Below are 25,736 nucleotides of genomic sequence, written 5' to 3'. Positions count from 1 at the left end.
TCACGGACTGTGTACAGGAAAAGAAAATCTTATCTACTCACGGCAGAAAGCAATGACTAAAGCAACTATTCACCAGCACAATGTGAATAATGAGAGCACACAGAACATGGCATACCTCAGAGCCACGATGCAACGCCATGACCTTTTCTGCTGGATAGTCTAAGTCCTCAATAGAAAATACATATACAAGTAAATTTAATTAGACTTAATGTTAATTAGACTTAACAGTTGGATAGTCAGAGAGAGATGTTATTTCACCCTCACAGAAAACCTGCTGTGTACACAATGCCAACCACTTGCGATAACTTGAAGTGGTGTTTTGATACAAGAGATAAATGAGGTTTGGGCTGGTGCCAGAGTACGGTGCCAAAGCTGCTTGTTGTAGGGGAAGAGGAACTGAAGTACCTATTTTATATTACATTTCTTTGATGTTGCAGCCTCTTTAATGTTGTAATATTGTAATAATTTGCTTTAGACAATACATGTCAACATCGTGTAAATAGTCAATGGATGTGGAGGACAAATATACACATATATTTTTTTTTTCTAGGCACATAAAAATCACCTCTTATATGCTCATGACAATTGTGTTCATTGTGCCCTCCACAAAGCCTGCAGGCTCCAGCCATAAAGCTTTAGAAGTTAACACCAACTGGCTGAAATAAGCACAATTAGGTCAAATCAAACCATTAGTCGTGTAATTTAGGAATTATGTTTTGTATTTTCCTATCAAGTGCCTATGTTGTGCATATTTCTTTGGGATGAGGGTGTAGTCTTTTCAGTAAAGTATGATTAATGTGCGCTGTCTTGTGTAGCCCAGCTGGATGGTGCAACATCTCCATGGTCTATTGACCCTCTCTGACTCATGCAGCGCACAGTAGAGCAGAGTGGGCCTGTGGATGACTCTTCACAAACATACAAAAATGCACTTAATAAAACATTCACATACTGAATATCATTTGGCCAAGTCAGTACAATTTGGCATTTTTGTGTAATGCTAAAGTAAACTTTAGTATTACAGTAAACGTTTTGTTGTCGTCTGCATGTCTTAATATGGACTAGACTGGTGTTACAGTACATATCCCTTTCTAGACACACTATACACACACAAATCATACACTGTTATATTCATGCTGTGCCAAAGTCAGAGCCAAGCTTGCCTCTTAATCTGTTGCTTTAGTGACAAGAAAAACCATCCCTGATACATAAACACACAAGGCTCTTTAAAGTCCATAAACCTCATATAAAGAATGGGTTCCTTTTGGTATTAGTCTGAGTTTCATGATCAATAAAAATGTCCCATAAATAAAATAAATACCCACCAAAAAATGTCAGTGTCGGGGTCATGCATCTTGCATGCTGTGATAAGCAGTAGTTTGGTTTGTATAAATTGTGGATTCCTTTCTCCTCAGTCTGGTCACTTAAATGGACAGTTAGTGGCTGTCATTGAGGATGGAAAAAAAAATGACACATAGATCTCATCCTCTGCAGACACCCAGTCCTGATCCCAGGAGCTGGTATTGAGATCTGCCCTGAATTAATATTGATTATAGGCTATATTTACATTAATTTTGTAAATATACAGTTGCATAATTTTAAATCCACTATGTTATTTCTTTAAAACATACGTTTTGTTAGACTTTTTTATTGTTGATTTGTGTTTAACTGTAGGATATTTTTTACACAAACCACTACATGCTGCATTTAAACTACACTGGATTTTCTATTCCCCCCCCAAAGATTATAATTAAAACAGGAAAATAAATGAAGGTGAAACTTTGTTTTACAAAAGTAATTTAGACTTGAAATTATATGTGGTTGTTTTATAAATATATATATAAAAAACTTAACTAACTAAAATATACATCAGCACAGGTATAAGATGTTTTTTTTTTTTTTAAACACATAATTTATTCATTTTCTCTATTAATAACAACTTCCAAAATCTTTAAATCCAGCAAATCATTTGCATTTTATGAACCATAACTGCGGGCCAAGTTCTGACATGGTTTTACTTTAAAAATTATATTTAAAAATGCTGAACTGACTTATAAGACAAACAAGAGCCATAATAGGAAAACTTATTTTCTTCTTTAAAAAAAACAACAACAACAACAAACACACACACACACACACACACACACACACACACACACACACACACACACACACACACACACACACACACACACACACACACACACACACAACAATCTCCTTCAGTTTTCGGCTATTCCGTACAGAAACGTCCCTTGAGTTGGACCATCAGAAAGCTGCTAACTTGGAAAATATTCATACACTTGAGTTCAGCGTGTGCTTCACAGCATTCCTCCACGGGCCATGCTGCTCATGCTGCAGGGCTGGCAGCAGCAGTGCAGGTATGGGTAGTACTGGTACAGCGGTACAGTCACTGGGATGTGTACTCCATTCGCCTGCTGGTACTGCTTTTGGTCGTCCCTCACCAGCACTTTAACCGCTACTTTCTTTGGTGAACTGCACATCGCCAACTCTGCAGCCACCTGGCGCCGTTTGGTTTTATATCTCCGGTTCTGAAACCAGATTTTCACCTGGGTCTCTGTGAGTTTCAGCATCCCTGCGAGATCGGCCCGTTCAGGACCTGAGAGGTACCGCTGCGTGTTGAAGCGGCGCTCCAGCTCGTAGACCTGTGCGTGAGAGAAGGCCGCTCTGGAGCGCTTCTTGGTACCTGACCTAGACTGCCGCTCTTCAGTGGAGCAGCTGACCGTCTCTCTGCTGTGATATCCCTCCTCTTCAACAACTTTTTCCCGCAGTTTATCCCGCTGAACGCAATGCGGTTGCTGGTCTGCACCATCTAAGAAAGACAACACGGATTTGTTAAGATGATGTCACATGGCAAACTGATGTGATTCTCTCAAGAAGGTCAAAGGCACTACAGGAAGGTGCATATGTTGTGTTGGCCACTAAGAGACTTTTCTGTCTTACCCTGAAGAATGAAGGCATTTTATGTGATCATATTTGCCCTTAACGTATCTCAATGCTAAATGCAAGGCCTAAATCAATTCTAGAAATATCTCACCGTATGGGAAAAAAAAATCCTGCACACAGCGTTGACAGTTATACATAATTAATCATATTTTCTACTGTCAATTCAAAGCACATTTTATCCTAAAAAGCTGGGAAAACTATGACTAAACTAAGACAATTCATCATGTTTGTAATGTAACATTTATTTTTTTAATTTATTTTTTCTATCTTGAGAAGTAATTTGTCTTCTTTCAGTTTGCCAAATAGTTGAAAATATTATCAAAAAAATGGCAGACAAATAAGCAAACTCGTCTCTGCAGCTGCAGTGTAAACACACTGAGTTTTAATCCATCGCTGTTACAGGAACATTGCTGACCTTCTCTGTGCTCAGTCTCCTCTTCTGTGGACTCCTCGCTGTATGTATCACATTTAAGGTTACCAACAGACACACTGAGTTCAGGAAAAGGTCTCTGCGGGTGGATGCGGTTCTTATCCACGTCTTGGAGAGATAAATCGAGGACTCCTGTACCTCCATGCCCGGTGCAGATGTTGCGCGTTGGCGCGCAGAGCTCCCCTATATTGCGGGTGCCACCAGGTTTCCCCCGTTCTGCTCGTCCTGTAGTGAGGATGTCTTTGATAAAGAAGGACGAAAAGCTTAATGTCATGATTAAAACAAGAAGACGAATGTTTCCTCACTCCCGCATGAGGTTTGTTTGCAGGCATCAAGAGATCGGCCACCTGAAAGCAAAAGCCCGTACAGCTCTCGTTAATTGCTCTAATTTAATTGTGGTGAAGTAAGTCCGGTCTGCTAATGAACAGCTTATAGCAGGAGCTGTCAAGTCTATTACAATATTCTCAGTAGCAGCAGGAGCTTTAGTTAATCTCTGATTGGCTGCTTCTCGGTCTGGTACCTCCTTCGTAACGCCCAGCTCCATGTTGGTGTCTGTGCTCTGCAATCTAATTGAGGATGAGGAAGGCTGATTTTGCAGTTGAAGTTCTTTAACTTAGAGTGGTGATTTGTATTAGCTGATGTTATGATCGTACAGAAAACGTTAATAGCGTTTGACAGAGTCTGTTCAATGTGTGCGGACAAAGAGAGGACTGTACAGACAGTACAGACAGTTTATTGAGAAAAAACGAATGTAACATTCATATTAGACAATAGTCAGAGACTCAGAGTGGATGTTGTCAACTAGTCCTGCTTAAGGTAGAAAATATGTCATATTTTACACGAATTATATGTAAATTGCAGTAAGAAAAGCTGATGCGTAAAGTTCCCAACGCTTGCGTAAAACGCAGCTTTCACTTGTGAATTGTAGTTTTAAATCCTTTCACATTGCTACAGACCAAGCACGTTTACATTAGTTATGCCTCATTTTTGATAAAACCTCGTTTTTAACTTCCAGTTCAGTTAATAAACTTGCTTCGAACTACTTAAACTTAGCAAAAATCTAATATTTGATTCTTCATAATCAAAGAATTGTATTCACAAATTAGTAATTTTCAGTTGCCACATTATGAAGTGTTGAACGAGATAGCCTCAGATTTTTGATTCAACGATGCCAATAAACCATAATGCTTGTTTATTAAATGGATGGTAGAAAAGTCACTGAATTACTGAGATTGACAGTAGATGTTTCATTTGTGTGAAGGTTATTGCTGAAACAGGTGAGTAGCGCCGCCGTGTGGTGATGATACGTGATTCTCAAAGTTTCAGGAGGTGCGTAAAAAGAAAAAATACCTGGCACACCCCCCACGCCTCTTTTTCCTCTCTCGCACACACTCCTTACACAATCAGCAGGCCTATTGAGGAGACGTGATGACAGATGCAGTGATCTGCCTCCTCTGTGTTATTTTGTTTTGTTCTTCTGACTAAAAAGAGAGATTTCTTGGTTTGCCACAGTGCGTAATTCAGCTCTAGGGTGTCAAAACATGTCTGGATGGGAAACATGGAAACTCAAATTTACATGTGTTCAAATAACGAAATGTCATCACCACAATAAAAATTGTGAAGGTTGTTTTAATTCAGCAGCACCATGGGGGGATTGGCGTGCTAATATAAATGGTGTTGATTATTATTTCTGAAAGCAGCATATCTTTCACTCACCACTTACTCATAGCTTTAAGTACCACGTTTATAATCTGTGTCCAAATACACCCATATTTTTAATCTCCCTTTTTTTTGGCCTTTTATTTTCCTCTGGATTAGACCATATCCAAAGTACACCTAGTCTCAAAAAACTGGAAACTCTGTAATTACTGAAAATAATTTCTGGGTGTAGAAAATAATTTCTGTCGGTATTTCTTTTCTACGTGTGATGCAACAAGTTGCTTCCATAGTGAGGTTAGTTTTATTGATGTGGTGCAAAACTACAAATTTATCTCAGTTTTTTTTTAATTGTACATCATACACACCCATTATGCTTTGGCCACTCCAAATTGATGTAGCTTCTACTAGAGGGCTTTAGTCCTGACACACACCTAATGGGTGAGCTTTACTTTACTCTTGCTTCTCCACGCACTTTTCCTTCTCTATATTTGGGCCCTGTTTCTTTTGTGAGCTGCTTAGTGGTTGCTATTGGAGACTTTGTTTTGGGGAAACTCCACGCCTCGCTCTGCGATGAGCCGAGCTGCTATCTTTGGAAGCAGGAGATAGCGATCGCAGCGCCTGTCAGAGCAGCCGTGGCCAGGCCGCGTCCTCAGGCATCGCCGTCCTGTCGCCAGCTCTATTTACACTAGTGACTCTGCAGCACTTAGGACTGACACCAGGTATGTCCTACCGGCAGTGCAGTAGCCAGGGGAAGTGGCCAGTGAGGCTATCAGAGGAGACAAACACTCTGTTTACGTTGTCATTCATCTCCTTTACATCTTAGTGTCTGCGTATTCGACCATGCCTAGGAGGTGAAGGTGTTTGTTTAACACTACTACTAATTAATGAAAATGTGAGTAATTAGTAATGTGAGTAATTACTCTAGATTTATTGGTGATTATTGCCACACGATGACGATTAGTATTAGTATTATATATAAGTATCTATCTTTTTTTTTCTGGAAAATGATATATTTCAGCGTCATGCATCAACAAGGAAAAAATAAATCCAATAATATTTATTATCCAAAGCTTTGGGAGTTTATATGCTGCTCTGTGGGCCCTGAGGATGCGGCAGTCTGGTTAATGTCCATCTCTGAATCCTGACCGGACATTAGCTACATTCTCACTGTTTCTGGTTCTTGTCTCAGACCAAAGTCTGCAAGCTTTCTCACAGGAAAAGAAAATGCTTGCTTGGCTTCAGAAAACGACTTAAAACTACGTATCTGCGATAACTAACCCAAAGCATTTATTTATTTATTTGAGTCTCCTATCCATATTCTGATAATTAACGTCTTAAAATGCAATAACGTGCCGGCTCTAAATAAAACCTGGAACGATGCATTAATAAGAAATCCATTATCATATATGTATATTTTGTTTTTTTTTATTCATATTTTTATTTATATATATTTCACATTTTAATAAGCCTTTATGAATGAAAGTGAATGGGAGAAATCACAAATTTCTCTCTCTCTCTCTCTCTCTCTCTCTCTCTCTCTCTCTCTCTCTCTCTCTCTCTCACATACACACACACACACACACACACACACACACACACACACACACACACACACACACACACACACACACACACATCAAAGCACAGCATGAGATGTGTGCCATTATGTTTGTTGTATGTTTTCATTTCCTTATCAGTAATAATTATCATCATCATTTCATTAAAAAAACAGTCCTTTTAAACAAGCGTCCGTTTTAATCAAGTAATTTACCACTCCACGTCACTCACTTTGTTTCATAGTAAAGGTTACTGGCCAAACATAAGTCACGCAGCATGTTAAAAATGAAAAACAACATAATACTTGATAAAACTGCAGGAGGGAGGCTATTGAATGGGTCCACTTGGTTCAATAATTACTGTCATTCTTAAGGCCATTGATAAAAGCACGTGTGTTTTTAATGGAATCGTTAATACGGTCCATTTTGATCCTTAATAGGCCAAATTACGCACAGTCTTATCGGCAACATTCAGTCCAACAATCAAATTTCCAACAGCAGTTTTAATACGTTTTATAAACATTGAGGCTCAGAAAAAAATCTGTGTATAGTTTGTATCTCAGTCAACAGTTTCCTTGAAGGCCCGTCAGGAAGCCGCCATGTATTTGTCTTTAGAGTTCTTAAATGTGCTTTCATAGCATTAGTTGAACAGATATACTGTACAGGCTTGAGTCCATTCAGCGATACCAGAGAGGTCCCCTCAAACTGTGATTGTACGTAAAAACTGCGCTACCATGCCCGGATGCCCTGCAGAGTTCCTTGACAGGGTGTGACCACTGGTCCTTGCTGAGCCTGGCTTTGCGTCTGTGCTCCAAGATTCCCCAAATTCATGTTCATCAACGCATTTGCAGTTGTGTTACTGGGTGGCAGAGCAGGTAGACTGGAATAAGTACAAGAGTAAGTGTTAGTATACACTGAGTTGTTGTAGCTGTAGGCCGGATAGCCATTGTAGCTGTACGGGTTAGGAGCTCCGACTGTGTAAGAGGTGTTATAGTTTTGGGATCCAGTCAGACAAGGCCTCCCGTCCCGGACCAGCACCGGCACAGCTACCCTCCTAGGCGGTGGAGGTGGATGATGATGGTGGTGATGGTGATGGCCTGCCATCTCAAGAGTCTTGTCCTGCCGCTGCCTCTTGCATTTGTACCTCCTGTTCTGGAACCAGATCTTGACCTGGGTGGAGGTGAGTTTCAGCGAGCTGGCCAGGTGCTCTCTCTCCGGGGCAGACAGGTAGCGCTGCTGCTTGAACCGCCGCTCCAGCTCGAACACCTGAGCCTGGGAGAAGAGGACGCGAGGTTTCCTCCTGGTCCTCTGCTGTTTAGTGGCGGGCTTCTCCGAGTCTGCGTCCTCACATTCAGCCCGCAACGCACCGCAGCTTTCTGCTTGAAGACCAAAAGGGAAACATTTTTAATTGCTCATTATGTTTGATCAATTTTTCAACATTTATCGCACAATACACGATTTTCTAATTAATGGACACTGATGTCTACTTCAGGATATTTATTTTAAAGTCAGTCCTAAAAAATTGTGAGAAAATGTTTTTTCTTCAGCAAATATTTTTTGGTAGTTTAAAAAAAAAGAAGATTTATCCTGTATATTATTTCAGATGATGTTTTTCATAATATTGACCTGTAAAAATGTAGTTATTATTCAAACTTTGGCAGAAAAAGTGAAAGTGCACTGAATAAGAAATGAACACACCAGCCTTTAAAAATAATAACTGAATATGTCAGTAAATACATTCAGAAGTTTTGAAGTGCTTACAAAGTTAATTGAAATTGAATTCAGAATACATTTTAGGCAGCTTAATAAGCATGCATGTTCAGGTAAATCTAATTCACACTGAAATTTCTATGGCGATTAAATGTGCAATCATTTCACGGTAAATATAAGAAATACTAAACCAAGAACCAGAAATACATTTAATTTAAGTAGTTTAGTTTAAAATGTGGTTTTGTGACTTTTTAAAGTTAAATAAAACAGTACAGATGTAAACAAGATTTAAATGCCTGCAAGTTTTATGCACAGTAATTTAAGTAGTTAGCGTTAAATGTAGACTGGAATTACATTTCTGGTGGGCGTCAATTGTGCAAAGTGTAGCACTCCATATAAATATATATATAGGCCTATATAATTAATAATAATATTTTTTTAAAATATAAATTTTAGTTGTAATATCATTCCAGAGCAAACAATAAGCGACATTGTATGAATGCATTTATTTTATCCATAGAAACAAAACAAATATAACATTATTGAGGAATATTCTTATTTGATACCGTAGGCTATGTGCAGTTGATCATTGTATTGTAATTCATGCGTAAATCAACAATGTTGTATCTTCTTGTATTTATTTTTTCCCAAAATGTCGATTAAAGTGGGTTTGGAAAATTTGCTGCAAGTTTCTACAAAAGAGAGATCTTTCAGAGTTTAATGCAAGTTTTCAATAATCTGGGTCTTTGAAATTTTTTATATTGCTCCCAATAATAACTACAGCTATTATCATCATCTGAACGAACACCTTTATCGTTAGACTGTGTACTCACTGCTGTCTTCCTGTTCGGTCTCCAGCCGCAGGTCTGAGTGGTTTTGCGCCGGGTTGCTGAACATCTCCACTGGCAGACCAGACTCCGCCAGTCGGTCCTGTACAGTCAGCGCGTTGAGGTACGACAGTCTCTCCTCGCTCTCCGACAGGCCGGAGCTGATGGGGCTTGGACTATCCCTGCCGGCCAACATGCAGGACGGCGGTGAATGGGAGCGGAACGGTTTGTTTGAGAAAGGTCCCGGTTGTGAGAGCGCACCGGAGAGACCGAGGCAGGAGATAAACTGGAGCTGGTGCTGCTGAGATTGCTGCTGCAGCTCTAACTTCAGAATGTCCTTCACAGAAAAAGGCGTGGTGGAAGAAGTTATGACCGGACTTGGAAGCATTATTACCACCAACTGAGAGCTGATAGATAGCAAATAGTCAACAGGCCCAAAATTGGACCAATTTGTCTTCGGTGCGCGCGTAAACGAAATAAATACCCCGTGCGTAAGCGTGAAGAATGGTCGAGCGCTGCTTGTTTTTCATGCAGATCGAGAGGGACTGGCTTTCTTTCAGCTGTGACATCCCTCTCTTTTAGTTGTGTGTGTACGGCTGGATGGCTGAGAGAGAAAGGGGGAGAGAGAGAGAGGTCGATCCTGTTCGGTTGGCTGAATTCAGTTATCTAGGGAAAGAGCTGGGTCAGCCAAGATGCTGTCCTCTCCCTTTCAGTGACGTCCTGAAACGGGGGAGGGATTGATAGAGCCAGCTTCTCATTCTCTCTCTCTCTCTCTCTTTCTCTCTCTCCCTCTCTCTCTCCCTTTCTCTGTGTATGTCAGGAAGACATATATACAAAATTTATGAAATTATATTAACGACTCCCTTCAGGCTGTTAAAGGAGATTTGATCACATTACATTTTTGTTTTCCCAGACGAAAGCAACACCAAAAATGTATATAATAAGAATGTGTAGCAAATATAGCATAAGTAATTGGTTGAGTTTATTTAAACTCGAATCCCACTTATTATCTGTTGGATGGTCCCAGTGCATCACAGCTCTTCCCATCATCACTACGGTGGTTTTCAGATTAGGCATATCTTCCTTTCCTGTCTCGGCAATCCATGGATAAGATAATGTGCCGCGACTGTGGGAAATGAGATAAAAATTGGCAACCCAAGGAGAAATGAGGCATATATTTTAAGGCTGTGTCGTGTATTTATGTCTCCTTATTTTGAGAAAGTTGTGTTAGCTTTTTTTCAAATCTTTTAAAGAATGTGGCCACGATACTTTCCCGTGACAGTATCCCCGGAAAAAAACAGAATATTACGATGTTGAAAATAACTATCATGTCCGACAATTAATAGAATAACTTACAGGGGAAAAAATCCTTCGAGTCCCTTAAGAAATGAAGTGTCGCCACAAGATAGATTATTCGATAAATTGCTGCAATTATAGTACAACTAATAACAATTATTACAATAATGTCACCTGTTTAAAAGAATTACGCTGTATGTAGTAAACAAGGAAATGTCCTTAGTTTGGTTCAACTGTGGCTTCTTTTGCCGATTTACAGTATTCTAAAAATTCTATCAAAAAAGAAGTCTTAATGATTGTTTTGCTTCATTTTACCTGAGTGTCAGAGTGCAAATCTCCTGAAACGGGACACCTCTCTGCCGGTCGCCTATCTGTGGCCAAGTGCAGGCGCCAGGCTCTGGAGGCCCATTGCTCCTAAACGTGTGTTAAGAGAAGGAGGGTTCGCCGACATAATCTCATCCGCTCACCATCAACAAGGCGCTGTTTAGATTAGGTCAGCGTCTTCCCCTCTTCTGAAGACCCGTGTCTTTAAAACGGGCCGTTTAAGTGTATTGAAAAAGCAGGGAAAGGAATTAGGGTCTAGGGAGAAAATAGGCATTAGTGTATACAAGGATTTAGCAATTTCAAATGAGCCCCCCGCAAAAAGAAAAGGAGATTTTGCCTGGTCATTTGAGTTGACGTCCTGCTGGTAAACTGCTGAAAACAGTGACACATGACACTCTTCGTTAGAATTTACTTGTAAGGACAATCATTGGTCATTTTCGGGCCGTTTAGGGTGATTTTGCACGAGTTAGGTTTACTGCAAATGCAGTAAATCGAGCCAAAGTATTTCCTAAATATTTTGGCCTACCAAGTCCTGTTTATTTAGTGCAATTATTCAAAGAGACAACCAAACAATGTATGTTACATAATGGCGAAAAAGAGAGAGTCTTATGTATTTAAGTGCAAATTATTATTTGTTGCATTAAACTCGGGTGTATAGGACTAAAGCTCAGGGTCATTTGTCAAGCTAAGATTCATTCAGATGAGGTAACTTCTTGTCTTATCACGACAATTAAAAAAGTCACGGGTCAGAGACGCAGGTTACGCACTAATGGCCTTATTAGCTACAGCCCCAAACACTCCCGCGCGCATTTAGCTGGCGCGAGTCCTCAACTGACCATCATCGGTGGTCTTCGCGTGCCACCGCCAAACCCGAATAGTGGCCAAGCAGAGAAGCGTGTTTACGGAGCGGAAGGGTCTGTTTCCTGCCTGTAACAAAACCCAGACTCCCCGGGAGTGTCAAGGATCTGCTCGGTGATGAATGCGCCTCTCCAATACATCATCTTCATCTCCGAATCATCGTGATAAGCTGGGTAAGGTCAAACCCACAGTGAGGTCAGCACGAATAGGCTGCAGAACTCTGAACAAGATGAATACAAGGAGCTTAATTTGTTGGATATTGATACTTTCCACCCATTCGCATTTCAATCATCCTCTTAATTCACTCTCTGGTGAGTTCTTTAAAATTGGTGGCCTGCCAGGAGGTGCTGGACAAGTTTCTTCTTGTTCCCCCTTTTCTCTCCATATCTCTGGCAGGCAAACCTGTTGAAGCAGTGTCTTCTGCAGTGCAGAGTGGCAGGTGTATAGTCATATCAGTGGTTTCAAACTCAGAAAACCATTCCACTTTTGGGATGCAGGGTTGAATGTTCTTTAAAGACGGCAGATCCTTGAACACAACATGGAAGTTGATGACTTGGTAATGACTGTAATTATCTTTCCCCTGTGGTCTGCATGTGCTCCTGTAAAGCCAAGAGGGGAGTGGTATCTGATGGTTTTACCGCACTAGTAAATAAAGCATCAACACGTTGTAGTGTCTGTGGGTGCACCGTACAGGCCTCATGCATGCATGTGTATTGAAAGAAAGGATGTTTGGTATTATGACTTGACAGAGTTTTGTACAGGAGCACTTAACGTCTTTCTACAAAGGAGGAGGTTGTTTACAGGTGTTACTATAACAGCCAAGATGTGTGATGAGGATCTGAAGTATGACTATCCATTTGTCTTAGCCAATAACAACAGTACATAGCTGCATTAGGATTAGGAAAATAGATTAGCTTAAGTGTGAGTGCATGATTTGTTTTCCATGTTGTGTGCGTCCAAGATAGGGTGTGATAGCTTTTCTCCAGCATGTTTTAATATGGAAGTGATGAGGGGGGAAAAAAGACCTTGTAAATGTAGAGAAGAAAGCAGAATTATATGTGGACTGTGTGCATGCCTCATGTGGCTCATAATGTGCTTTCCTTTTCCCTTTAATTTCATGGTCATCAGTAATAATGGCAAAGGACCAAACTGTTGTGTTGTCAGTAATGGCTCAGTTCTGGGTCCCGGAAGGTGAGTCTTATCAGCAGCCCATGTGATGGTGTCAGTAGCCAGGACCTAGACTGCGCTATTGTACCCCTGCCTGGGCCCGAGTGACGGATGACAGTGCCTTCTCACTGGAGGAAATGAGGAGGCCAGAGGCAAGCCTGGGGCCAGATTTTTAGTAAAACCCCCTTCTCATCCGCTAGCCTTCGGCTCTCAAAGTGCCAAATATTCCACAAGGTGATAGGTAACTTGTATGGTGCAAAAATCCCTCAGCCCTGACCAAGTTTTACTAGTTTGTGTGTTTTTGAGAACCAAAAGCCCTGATCTATGTATCAACATGGAGGCTATGAGAGGAGGAAGTGAGGTCAGGGCAGTCTGGGTCCCCTGCCCTTTGCACTCCCTCGGGTCTCATAAATTAGCCTGCTGTAATTCTCTCCCAGACGGCCTTGCCCCAGCAGGTGTGTGTTTGTATACATGAGCGCTAACAGGGGGATGTAAGGGTTGTAATGTCTATGATCTACGGTGTTGGGAATGTAGTTTGTGGAGGAAACATGCAACCTAAATATGCTTATCCTCTCCGCTGCCACACGGGTCATGTAGATAAAGATATTGCAGGGAGGAGGATTCTCAGCGAAAAGGATGTGTGGGCCTTTAGTATTCTTTTTAGCTTATCGTATGCTCTGTCCTACTTGGCTGGCGCTGGGTAAAATGATTTTAAAAATACCGAAAGGTTGGATCAAGTTCAGCTTGCTTCTGGAGGGATGTTCTCTAGCTTACTCATGGCTGTAATGGCTCTCCTGGGAGAGACAATGTTGCTGTGAAATAAAAGCATGCATGCATCCTGGCTTCATGAGGTAAACATCCTTGTGAGAAAATGCTACTGTCTCTATAGCAACCAGAGTGGTATCTTTATCAAAGTGACAGCTTGTTTTGGCAACACTCTGACTCCCTATGTTTAAAAGTTCAATTTTTGTAAATAATTACGGTTAGAAATACCAAGCAATATTGTTCCAGTGAGCTTGATTTCTGCTAATACGGATTGCCATTGGCAAAGTTGAGGCTGCATGTTAGCATGATGAACATGTCCTTCAACTGGAGGACTTTGGTCCAAGCTCCAGTGTTTGCAGGCATCCGTTCTCCTGAATCCCTGGTTTGTAACTGTCCCTGAACTTCCCTAGATAGGAAGGTGCAAAAAGATAATATCCCTATTAGATCGAATATTACATCATTACACATCCCAGCAGATATAATCAGGGTTCTCGTTGCCTCTCTCTTTTTTTCTTTGACCATTTATGCAGACAAAAATGAGCAGTGAGGGTGAAAATTCAGTCATGACTCTTCCTCTTCCTGTCTTTGTTTCTTAGCATGCATATTTGTATAAAGTTGAGGTCTGGAGAGGCTGAGCAAGCCAAAAGACAACATCAATCAATTAGAATAACATACTGTAGACCTTGTGTTTGAGGTTCCACCCATTTCAGCCTGGCAGTGCAAAACAGTGAGTGACAAGCATATTAGCTGACCTTTTTAGATATTATAATACTTGCCAAAAGTCACATCTCGGATCAAATATGCAGATCCATTTATAAATACGTTGAAATATTGTAACTTTATTTAGAAGAATTCAATGTAAATAAAGGTTATTATTAAAGGAGTAGTTCACATTTTGGGAATTACTATGATTTACCAAGAGTTAGGTGAGAAGACTGATACCATTCTTCTTATATAATTCCTGACATGAGATAACAGCTGTATTTCCCAAAAATATTTCCCAAAACTATTCCTTTAAGTTACTTTTTGTGTGTATGTCATGTATGAGTATGAACTGATATTAACACAGTACTTTAACTGTGGAAATAGTGTGGTTGCCAGTGGGACATTCATGTATTTCCACTTCAAATGTAGATAACCAAGGGTGTGTTAGAGATGGGATGTCTGAGGATTTGCATTTTCCATAGTAATTATTGTATTATCTGAAAAATTAAATTTGAATTTCATTTGAATACACTAATCCAAGTAGCTTCTGTTCAATCAAACGCTTTTCTTTGATCATACAGGCACTAATAGTGGGATCCAGGTGTGCATACAGTATTCCTGGTCCTTTCTTGTGTGTACATTTTGAGTGTTTTTGCATGCACAATATCTTATGATCATTACTGACAAAAAAACAAAAAAAACAAAAAAACACCCAGATTGTCATAATATCAAACCAAGCGCACAAAGGTGTGCAGACCTACACATAAATACACTTGTTGGAATGTAGTCAGGCACACAGCGCTGATGTCTGTTACTGCATGCATGCTCCATCAGTCATTGGACTACACAGGGAGCGACAGGGAGGTCCTGTGCTCCGTGTTGTTGCTGTGTCTAGCTCCTTGTTAGAGAATTGATGACACTGTCTTTGGAAAACAAACAAGGCGGGGAGCTAAAAAGGTGGTCACTCACCACAGCTCCGTGACCCAGAGACAAAGAGGCCATCGCAACATGTGTGCAACGCTACAGCGTCCCCCTTGGAATGTGCTGCAGTGTCTGTACACACACTCCTGTTTGTGTTTCTGTGATACTGCTGCTGGAATGTGTCTGTCTTGTGCCTGAATGTGTGCCTTTGTGTGTTTTAGAGTCGGCATACTACAGGAGCAGTGATAACCTGCATGCAAAATGAAAACACTATGATAAAAGAAACCTTCTTGGCACTATTCTTTTTTTGTCATATTTGCATTACACTGGTAGATGCCAAAATAAATGTTCCACATATCAATGTCAGGGAAATGCAGAGAGCTTGCCTGCGAATGTTTGGCTGACTAATGCATTGATCTGGACGTGACACACTCTCCCTTTGGGCACTGTCTTGCCAGTGGCTACTCCTGTCACTCCTTTCTCTGACTCACACTTCACATCACAGCCCACACCGTGGCCTTAGGGCCTCCCTAGTACGTACACACCAAACCCTGCCCTGGGCCCCCAAGCCTTGTTCTAGGAGCTCAAATCCCATAATTGCAGGGCTGACAGTTATAGGTAACATACGAGACACCCTCACCTGGTCGGAAAGAATGAAAACATCTACTGTCAAAGTGAAGCGAGGAGATGATTGGGGGTGGTACCAGGTATGGGGAAAGTGAGCAACATCTGGGACGATACAGGAGGGGAAAAGAATAATTCAGTGTTCTGTGATAGCTGTTATCAGGAATAACTGAACAACTTTCTAGTAAAGTGGATTTATGAGGTATTTATAAGGTGTAACCAATGATTTAATGTATTAATGGTTTCTAGATGATTAATGAGCCATCATTAAGGACAACTTTGGGGCTGGCAGGTTGTGAAGATTACCTTACTTATTTTGACTTTTTAGGTTGCTCTGAAGTTCATCACAGTGACATGTTGGACCACTTCTTGAAAAGAGAGCTGCAAATCAGTTCACTTATTTTACTTATAAATTTGGCTGGTAAATCCGTTGTAAATGCTGATTTTTTTGCAAACTAAATGGTTCATAAACCATTAAAAAGTCATAATTGACAATTATAAACCCCTGTAAAGCATGTCTTATAAGAAATTGATACTGTCTTAATATATTACATCACACGTGAGGTTAAATACATAAACTAGTTTGTACTATATAATAGCCCCTCCATTGACATTGACAGTAACATTAAGAGCAAGCAAAGACATATGAATTATGACTTTTCTCTAAAGCATGAATGACCATTAATAAACCCATCAGTGATACAGTAGAATCATTTCAGACAACTTTTACTTATGTGAAAGCAGTAATACAATAGTGTGAATATCCACCAATCAAGCATGCATTCACAAAGGTATGGAAGTCAGCAGCAAAATGTGCTTTAAAGTATCAAGTTGCCACTTTCAGAGTGTTATATTATTTTGAGTAGTATATTAGGGGATTATTGTCACTGAAGCATTAACATGTGAGAACTACTGTATTGCTGTAATTGGTATATGGAGCTAATTATAAATATTTTAGGGTATATACAGTTCCAGAGTTAAATCTATTACTATAAATTTTTTTTATACATTTTTCTTATTGTGTATTTTGTTTGTAAAATCCTAATCTAACTTTTAACTACAGTACAGCTTCTACTACGTTTTGCTTTGTTTGAACATGGCACTGGCTCAGTGTATTCCTTTATTACTGAGATTAACTAGGTTTGATCATTCAGAGACTTCATCTGTACCAGACAGGCAGTCCTACCTCGAGTGTTGCTGAAAAACTTTCCAACAAAGTTAAGCTCCTGGTAAAGGAGAGCAGGCTTGGAGTGGCCTTCATTTATCATCCACTTCAGCTCATGCAGACAGCTGCAGGGAGAGCACAGAGGAGCCAGCGTGTTTACACCATAGCTCAGCCGAGGCCCTCAGGACAGAACAGATGAAGATCCCTGCACACACTCATTTACACAGCCTTACATGCACTTACTCAAACAGTGTCGAGCCTGGGCGTAATAGCTGTCTATTCAGTTAGAGTTCAAATTGACATTTATGATGGGATGTATGAAATAGTGCTTGCACAGGATTAAGTAATGTGAGACTGATGTCTTGCCTGTGAGCCATTTATCCTTGATATGAGTTTTTTTTACCTATAAATAGAAGACAAAACATTGTGCAGAGCAAGTCCCACCACAAGTAGATCTGATTAGTGCCTAGATGTAAATATCCTAATGTAATCTTTTACTGGGTTGTGGCACCACCTTGTGGCAAAATCCTTTATTGCAATTCAATCATGAACCGCCCCCTTTCAACGCTAGACATTTGTTGTGACATGTGTCAGTTATCCTACAGAGGTATTCATTGGTCACCAGCCTCTATGCCTGTGTTTTCTTGAACTTTAACCCCACCGGGATCACTGCTGGGATTGGTTTGGCACGCACAGCTACTTTTCTATTGGTAAATCCGCTCACGCCTCCTATACATTCCCCAAATCCAAGTTGAAGGTGAAAGTCCTCTTTCCTCACGTTAGCTGTCCCCTTTACTCGCTCGTCGTCGCTACAAACTGCTGCAACTATGTCGGTGTTTAGTGAAGTTCCCCAAGCAGCGCCTGTGGCTGTCTTCAAGCTATCCCAGGATTTCAATAACGACCAATTTCCCCAGAAGGTGAACCTCGGAGTGGGAGGTAAGATGGTGTGAACGTCATTTAACACCTTGTTAGCCGTGGTAATGCATCATCCCATTCATAGCTACCACAGCTAGCTTCAAGGTTTTAGCTGTAGCGGATTTATACCGAATTCCGAGATCCATACGATGATGTGACCAGATTTTGCCGATTTTATAATTCAACATCCATTCATTTCCATACCGCTTGTCCTACAGAGGGTGGCGGTGATAATTTAACATGTTATTGTGATTGTGGTCACATGCTGTATTTCTATAGCAGGTGCCTAAATATGGTGCCTTATTATTCAGATAGGGATACAAATTATGATAGTCGTTTACCCAAAAATGTGACTCCATAATGTTCAGATTGGGTAATACATGTTGATTTTAGTTACCATCATTTTTTGAACACACTGTATTTAGATGGGGTCAAAAATTGGTAACTGGAAAGAGAATCTGATGGGTTCCATCTCAACCTGTAACATAGACAGAAACGCGATCTACCGTGGAATCAGACTACTAAAAATGTATTGTTTGGTGTAATTTTACTGTTGCTAAATTATTCCTTACTTGCTGTGCAATCTGGAGATTGTGAAGATGACGTTTAGTGTATTTAGATATGACACACAACCCCACAATTATGCAGAGGTCACACTCAGTAGTAACTGGTCGATTTCGCTGATCACGTTGTTTGCGGACATGTCATTCCTCTCTACTGATTGTATCTTTGTCGATAATGTATCATTATTATGCAACAGTTCAGATTCAGACAATCTCTGACCCCCTCATCTTTGGTTTTCTCTCTATTGCTGCAACTCTACACAACATAGTCTTACTCTGTGGACTAGGGAGTCAATTTGATTACTTCACCTTGTTGTTATAAGAACAGGCCGCTCAGGAGTCTAAAAATGTAAACAAATGGCATGTTTCAGTCATCAGTACAACTGTTTTCAGTGATAATCGTATTAAAAGTAGTAATCCCTGTCGCTTACATTGCAAAGGACTAGATTGAGAAAGATTGCTTGGCTCTGCTGTGGCAGGACGAGACTACCTGAGTCGCATGATTAGCATGGGACTGAGGCCTCATAATCCCCTTCTCTCTGAAAGAGACACAGCGCCGCAGATGGCCATCAACTACTGAGCAGCTGGCAAATGTAGGCCACACAAAGTCTACTGCTACATCTATTAAATTTCACATGAATTTGAGATTGATGATGAAATTCCTAGAGGATCTGTGGCTTTCGAGCCAGTGGTAGAGATAGAAATACTCATGTTGTATTATATTTAGCCTGGGATATTGTAGTGATTTGGAAAGCTAGTTGATTGTCTCTGCTCTGAAGGTGAAAGAGCTATTGTAAACTTTAATCCTTATCAGGAAGAGACATGAGTTCAGCTGCCTAAAGCACACAACAGATGAAAGTACATGTTTGTTAAATTATCTTACGTTCCTGTTATTTGATCAAGGTCCAAATGCATTCAGCTTCTTAAAATGGAAAAAGTTATGCATAGTTATTTGTGCTGTACTGCTTGAAACATACTGTCTATGTATGAATGAATAAATAGGCTTATTACAATTATTACTCGCGTACCTGATATGTGCCCGTAAGACCATTTTAAAAATGATCATTGGTTTATAAATTCCACCTACAGGTTGCTAATGTGTCTTAACATTGATACTTGTCCTTCTCAGCTTACCGGACAGATGAAGGCCAGCCATGGGTTTTACCAGTGGTGAAAAAGGTAGAAAAGATCATTGTTCATGATGATAGACTGAACCACGAATACCTGCCCATCCTGGGCCTGCCTGACTTCAGATCCTCAGCCTCCAAGATCGCACTGGGAGATGACAGCCCTGCTATCCAGGAGAACAGGGTTTGTACAGATAAACATTGGGTTGGTGTAAACGAAGAACTGGGTCGGTGTTGTAGTGAAACATTATTCTGTTTTATTACATTTAATATAATCTTCTGTCTCTGTCATTGTCAGGTGGGGGCTGTTCAGTGCCTTGGTGGCACAGGTGCTTTGAAGATGGGGGCAGAGTTCCTCAGACGTTTCTTCAATGGAAACAACAACACCAAGACACCTGTCTATGTGTCTGCACCTACCTGGGGTACACACACACACACACACACACACACACACACAGTTAAAATGACCTCAGGATGTCAGAAGAGTGTTCCATTGGTACTTGTACTGTGTATTACTGTATCATCTTACCATAAGCAGTGTTTTATTATCAGTTGGGGTATTATCAGTAATAAAGCAGTAGTCACCTTTGTGTCCAGAGGAAATATAAACAATAAAATAAGAACAATGGTATGTTTGTTTCAGAAAATCACAATGCTGTATTTGCCAATGCGGGCTTTGAGGATGTCCGTCCATACAAGTACTGGGATGCAGAGAAGAGGGGCCTTAATTTGGCCGGTTTCCTTGGTGACTTGGAGGTAAGCAGTGAGTGATACAGATTCTATTAAATTGTAAATTACTTAATTTACAATACTGCTTCCTCTTTCCCCCAGAGTTGTCCAGAACACTCAATCTTTGTCCTGCATGCCTGTGCCCATAATCCAACTGGCACAGACCCCACACAGGAGCAATGGAAGCAGATTGCTGAAGTTATGATGGTACTGTAAACATACATTCACAGAGACACAATGTCTGTACATTTGTTTCAACCACAAAAAGAGGCGTCAGTTTAAACAGGAACATGTTTTGCATGTTTAATATTTATCGCAGTGTGATGATTGTTTGATCTTTTTATCCTGTTCTTTGCCAGAGGAGGAAGCTGTTTGTGTTCTTTGACTCGGCTTATCAGGGATTCGCCTCAGGCAGTCTGGAAAAAGATGCCTGGGCGGTCCGCTACTTTGTCTCCATGGGCTTTGAGATGTTCTGTGCCCAGTCGTTCTCCAAGAACTTCGGCCTCTACAGTGAGTGACCCCTGGGTGCACTAACTCACTCACCTACATGAGAGTAGTACCTGAATGATAAATAGGTTGTCCAATATTACCAGCCAATAGTAGCTTTCCACAGATGAGATTTAAGTGTATATATCAGTTAGGAAGTAACAAAAAACACAGCAGAGAAATACCAATAATATGCTTGAGCTGTGTTACAAACTCTGTCTCTGTTACATAATTTGTCCACCTGAGAGAGTTTATTTATCATATGTTATGTCTTGATCAGTGCATATGGTGGTCACAATTCTTTAATAAGAAAGTCATACTTATATTGAAAAACAAAAATCAGTCAATATATTCTGACAGTCAGGAAGGTGCAGATTCTCAACATGAGAGAGCAGGGTTAGTTATTTTCAGGGTTGTTCCACACATGCAAACTTATGCCATCTGTTGGGAAGAAAAGTACTAGTAGCAGCAGTTTAGATTTATGCAGTAGATGTAGATACTGTGTCAATTAAGCCACCTGCACGTAAGAGAGCAATAGCTGCATTATTGTTTCACATTTGACATGTGTTTGTCCCATCAGATGAGCGCGTGGGCAACCTGACCATTGTGGCTCGTGATGCGGACAACCTGAAGCGAATTCTGTCGCAGCTGGAGATGATTGTCAGGACAACCTGGTCTAACCCACCGTCACAGGGTGCTCGCATTGTTGCTGTCACTCTTAACTCACCTGAGCTCTTCGCTGAATGGTCAGCACTCAAAGCACTATGTGAAGTGTACCAGTCAGCAAAACAATGTATTTTCAGATGCAGTCACTCTTTTTTTTATTCCTTTCGCTCCAGGAAGGCGAATGTGAAGACCATGGCTGACAGGGTCTTGTTGATGAGGGCTCAGCTGAAAGCTAAGCTGCAGGATCTGGGAACACCGGGGACCTGGGACCACATCACAGAGCAGATTGGCATGTTCAGCTTCACAGGCCTCAACCGTAAGTGCATAGACCATGCACAGAACACACACATACACGGTCAAAATAATTACCAAACACACATCCCATAAAAACTCACATTAAACACAAATTCATAACTCGGCTCTTTTGGAGGGGGAAATATTCTGGTGACTGTAAACATTGTTCAACTTGCCATGGATGTTTTCAGAAACTTTTAAACGTGCTATAAAGTCATCACTCAAATAGACACATCCCAGACTAAACACATAAAGATGTAATAACCAATCCTGGATGTATCTAGTCACTGCAAGAATTTAAACATCTGTTCACAATATTATCATTAAATACCGAGTTATTAAATCTGATTCTACTGTATTTCATGCAGCCAAACAAGTAGAATATATGGTGAAGGAGAAACACGTCTACTTAATGGCCAGCGGTCGTATCAACATGTGCGGTTTGACCACCAAGAACATCGACTACGTGGCTGAGTCCATTCATGATGCTGTCACTCAGGTCCAGTAGAAGACAGCACTTTATTCACAGTTCTTCCTACCCGGCACTGAGCCATCCTGATCCCAGGGACAGTCTTTGTATCCAGCAGAGTTTCTGGGGCAAAGACTCTTAAGCCCCCTGGCCTCCTTTTCCCTGCTTTAATTTTTTTGTGCTAAGCCAGGCCAAACACATCCTGGGCCTGTTTCTCTACTGAAAGCACAGAGCTGGTTATAGATATTCTTATCTCATTTCCATTAGACAGTATATAGATGTTGGAATTATTCCTTTATGTAATTGTTTATAATTGGTCTCTGTTTTCTCCATGTTGGTCTCTTACTTGTAGTTTGAACTTAAGAGTGTGACATCACTTATTTTTTAAATGTCGCATACTATTAGTTCTATGTTATGTGTAATTACTCAGACCTTTGAGATGGTTAGTACATCTGTGACTGTGTTACAATTACCTCAGCAGTGCTGACTCTTAAATCCTCCACTGTTTGTCATACTTTTATTATTCATCCATTCCAAGTGTTGATGATACATTTCCATTTTTAATTATTCGTATTAAAGGTTAAAGTATTCACCTATATCATGAATGAAGTAGAAGTATTATATCCTTTATGCAATGTGAAACAGAGTGTTCTCAGGAAGATATTTTCAACTTGAACTATGTAATTTATTAATGATAATGTCTTCTACCCACAGGGGTTATGTAAATTAAGTGTTTTTCTTTCAGTTTTTCGTTCTGTGAGCACAAACGTCACTGAACTGTCCTCACAGCTGTCGTGACTCCAGAGCAATCTCAGAGTTTTCTGCTGCCAGCCGAATCTTCTGATGCCTCTGGTTCAGTCCGGCACCTGCCAAGTTAATGTTGAGTTTGCACAGCGATCGTCTGTTCAAAGCACTCGCGCACTATTATGTAAGACAGAGGCACAAACATGCTAATGATCAACTAGTTTGCTATCATATCACTGCACACACCAATTTAGCTGTCTTACTGTGTAGCAAATGAATACAAGCTGATGAGATGAATGAACTACTCTAATAAATAACTATAAATAGTATGTTTGTGCAGTGTCATTCATGCTAGAATTGATTGTGCATTTATTTACAATGTACGTATTCATGCATCAGCTATTACAAGACACAGCATCAAATCATGTGAAATGATCCCATGTGAGTGACCATAGAAATGATAAGATGTGAATTTACACCATTGTAGTAGTTTAAATATTGGATGAATACAAATGGTAGAAACAAGAAAGCAGACAGAGTGGTACTTGAGTTAATTTATTCATAATTTCTTTATCCCATCTCTCAAACATAGTCTTTTTCTTTATATTGATATCTTTGGGAAACTTGTAGAATTATCTGAAATAGAAAATGTTACTTTGCCTGTTTATCCCAAACGTAAAGTATATCAATTCTTAAAAATATAAATCGGCGCAAACCAACTGCAAAATCTCTGAAATCATTTAGCTGAGAGACCTTTCTGATTCACACAAATCCTCTCACTCAGCCAATTGTCAGATCAAAAGACTTCCCCTTGTATAGTGGGTGTATACAGAGAGGTCAATGTGAATAGCTTAGCAGTGCAGTATCCTTTGTACTTCCACAACCTTACTAGGCAGAATGATGGCTAAGTGTCCCCAAACATCACCTGCTGTGTGTGTGTGTGTGTGTGTGTGTGTGTGCGAGACGTGTGTTTGAAAGAGGTGGTGGCTTGACGTCATGTGTGCGTCACATTGCTTTCCTGTCATCTCTTTCTCTCTCTGTGTTCTGTTTAGCAGTGTACCTGCCAAGATTTCACAATGCCGAGCAGCTTAGTCAAAACTGAGCTTGCAGCTGTCGCTCAAATTAGAAAAAGGATTGTTTCAGGACTACAGTACTGGATATATCTTTTAGAACAATGGCTTAAAAGTGAGCAGCATTTTGTGGCTTCCTACATCTTCCTCAGTAAATCAATGAACTCTGATCTCCCTGAACCCCCAACCCCTTATGTCATTATAGCAACAGTTGCAACATATTTTTTAACGGCCTTTCATGAAAATGCAGCCTTGTTTTGTGTTTCTCTGTTATCCAGCAGAAGAGTGTAGATATCACTATTCCTCAGCTCTTGCAGTTGTTACTTCAGGCTCCTCTCTTTGTGAAGTTCACATAAACTGACAGTAGTGTAAGATTTCAGTAAATAACACACTGCATCTGTGCGGGGAGAGGTTACTGCAGATTGGCATAATCCTATTCATGCATCCCTTTGCCTAAGCATGCATATGGAAAGCAGGGCTTTCTACAGGGGATAACTCTACAGTAAAAGCAGCATAAACAAGCATGCAAGTAGCGACTACTCTCCCTCAAGAATACTCAAAATATCTATTTGAACCCCACAGAAAACCCACAAACCCCTAGCTTATTGTTAATTGGTGTATGCAGCTTCAGTGAACAACCTTGTGAGAGATGAACTGTACACACAGAAGTGGCTAATATGGAAGTTAATGTTATGAAGTTGATCAAATTCACAACACTGTTTTTTGTGTCTTCTGTGTGAGAGGCTAATGATTTTTTTAAAAGAGCAAAGGTCAATGAGTGAGGTTCTGTGTTTGAGACTGAAATTGTGTCTATTTAGCGACACGTGCAGAGACATGGGCATGTTGTAACAGGAAGACATGTACAAAACATGCATTTATGTAGGACAGATGCTTTTACTGAAAGTGTGCATGTATTTGGTTGCCTGGTGATAAATTCAAGCCATTTGTATAGATGATTAATATTGCTATCTTCAAATTACATTTGGTAATTCAGACACTTTCATAAAAACTCAGGTAAGAAATTGTTGTTATTTCAAGTGTTTTCAAAGTTGTGCACACCCCTCTTAACTGTATAGAGGCCTGTTTGTACAATTAGTCATTCATGCTGAGAATAATTTATAGCTTTTGTAAAAAATACAATTGTGTTTTTTTACTCTGTTGTAAAAGTTGTGCTGTGGTTTCGAGGCTTTTTCTTTTTAGCCAATGGCTAATGTGTTGGGTTGTGTCGGCAGTAGGTGGCACTCTAATGGTGACAGTCCCCTGTGCAAACAGCATTTTCAGTGTGTGGGAACTGCCTCATAATAACAAATAAATAATAAATAATGGGTTGTTTGTTTTTGACCAAAAAAAAGTCAAAACTGGCTCAGATATTATCTAAGGACTTTGCGGATTTCCTCCATATTGACAGATCTCAGAGTTTAGGTGAAGTGATTGTAGCTAATGCACAGGTAGTCTGTTAGTAAACTATTCTGCCACTTGAGTGACACATTATGGCTTAAATCAGGTGATCTGAGCTGTTAAAATTATAGATGGGGATACCAGAAAAGGGTAATGTACATGAATTGGCCCATATTCTACAAAACGTAATGAAAACCTGCTGAGATCCAAGCAGTCCAGTTTAAGGCTGGATAAATCCAATACTGTGTTTAGATTTTTCCAATCAAGTGTTTCTTGTTCTGTCCCTTTTATGATCAGTAATCAC

General features: G+C 40.3%; 3 protein-coding genes across 3 annotated transcripts; 1 reads left to right on the top strand and 2 right to left on the bottom strand.

Annotated features, from left to right (window-relative positions):
* Positions 1-2,318: 2,318 nt before the first annotated feature.
* On the bottom strand, positions 2,319-3,698 carry nkx3.3 (NK3 homeobox 3). Its single transcript, XM_062431021.1, has 2 exons — positions 3,380-3,698; positions 2,319-2,830 (listed from the first exon to the last, which is right to left on the bottom strand). Exons 1-2 carry the CDS (start codon positions 3,666-3,668, stop codon positions 2,319-2,321), a joined length of 801 nt encoding a protein of 266 aa, XP_062287005.1. The 5' UTR covers positions 3,669-3,698.
* A 3,640-nt stretch (positions 3,699-7,338) lies between these two features.
* On the bottom strand, positions 7,339-9,537 carry nkx2.3 (NK2 homeobox 3). Its single transcript, XM_062430784.1, has 2 exons — positions 9,153-9,537; positions 7,339-7,985 (listed from the first exon to the last, which is right to left on the bottom strand). Exons 1-2 carry the CDS (start codon positions 9,532-9,534, stop codon positions 7,339-7,341), a joined length of 1,029 nt encoding a protein of 342 aa, XP_062286768.1. The 5' UTR covers positions 9,535-9,537.
* Positions 9,538-17,712: 8,175 nt separating this feature from the next.
* Positions 17,713-23,293, top strand: got1 (glutamic-oxaloacetic transaminase 1, soluble). Its single transcript, XM_062430256.1, has 9 exons — positions 17,713-17,907; positions 19,579-19,760; positions 19,875-19,998; positions 20,220-20,332; positions 20,408-20,512; positions 20,665-20,815; positions 21,372-21,537; positions 21,631-21,773; positions 22,120-23,293. The coding sequence occupies exons 1-9, from the start codon at positions 17,799-17,801 to the stop codon at positions 22,257-22,259; spliced, it is 1,233 nt and encodes a 410-aa protein (XP_062286240.1). The 5' UTR covers positions 17,713-17,798; the 3' UTR covers positions 22,260-23,293.
* The last annotated feature ends 2,443 nt before the right edge of the window (positions 23,294-25,736 follow it).

The sequence above is a fragment of the Scomber scombrus genome, chromosome 12 (assembly GCF_963691925.1).
Source record: "Scomber scombrus chromosome 12, fScoSco1.1, whole genome shotgun sequence".
In the NCBI taxonomy this organism is placed as follows: Eukaryota; Metazoa; Chordata; class Actinopteri; order Scombriformes; family Scombridae; genus Scomber; species Scomber scombrus.
The sequence above is the reverse complement of the archived record's forward strand: the minus strand, read 5'-3'. Positions and strand labels throughout refer to the sequence as shown.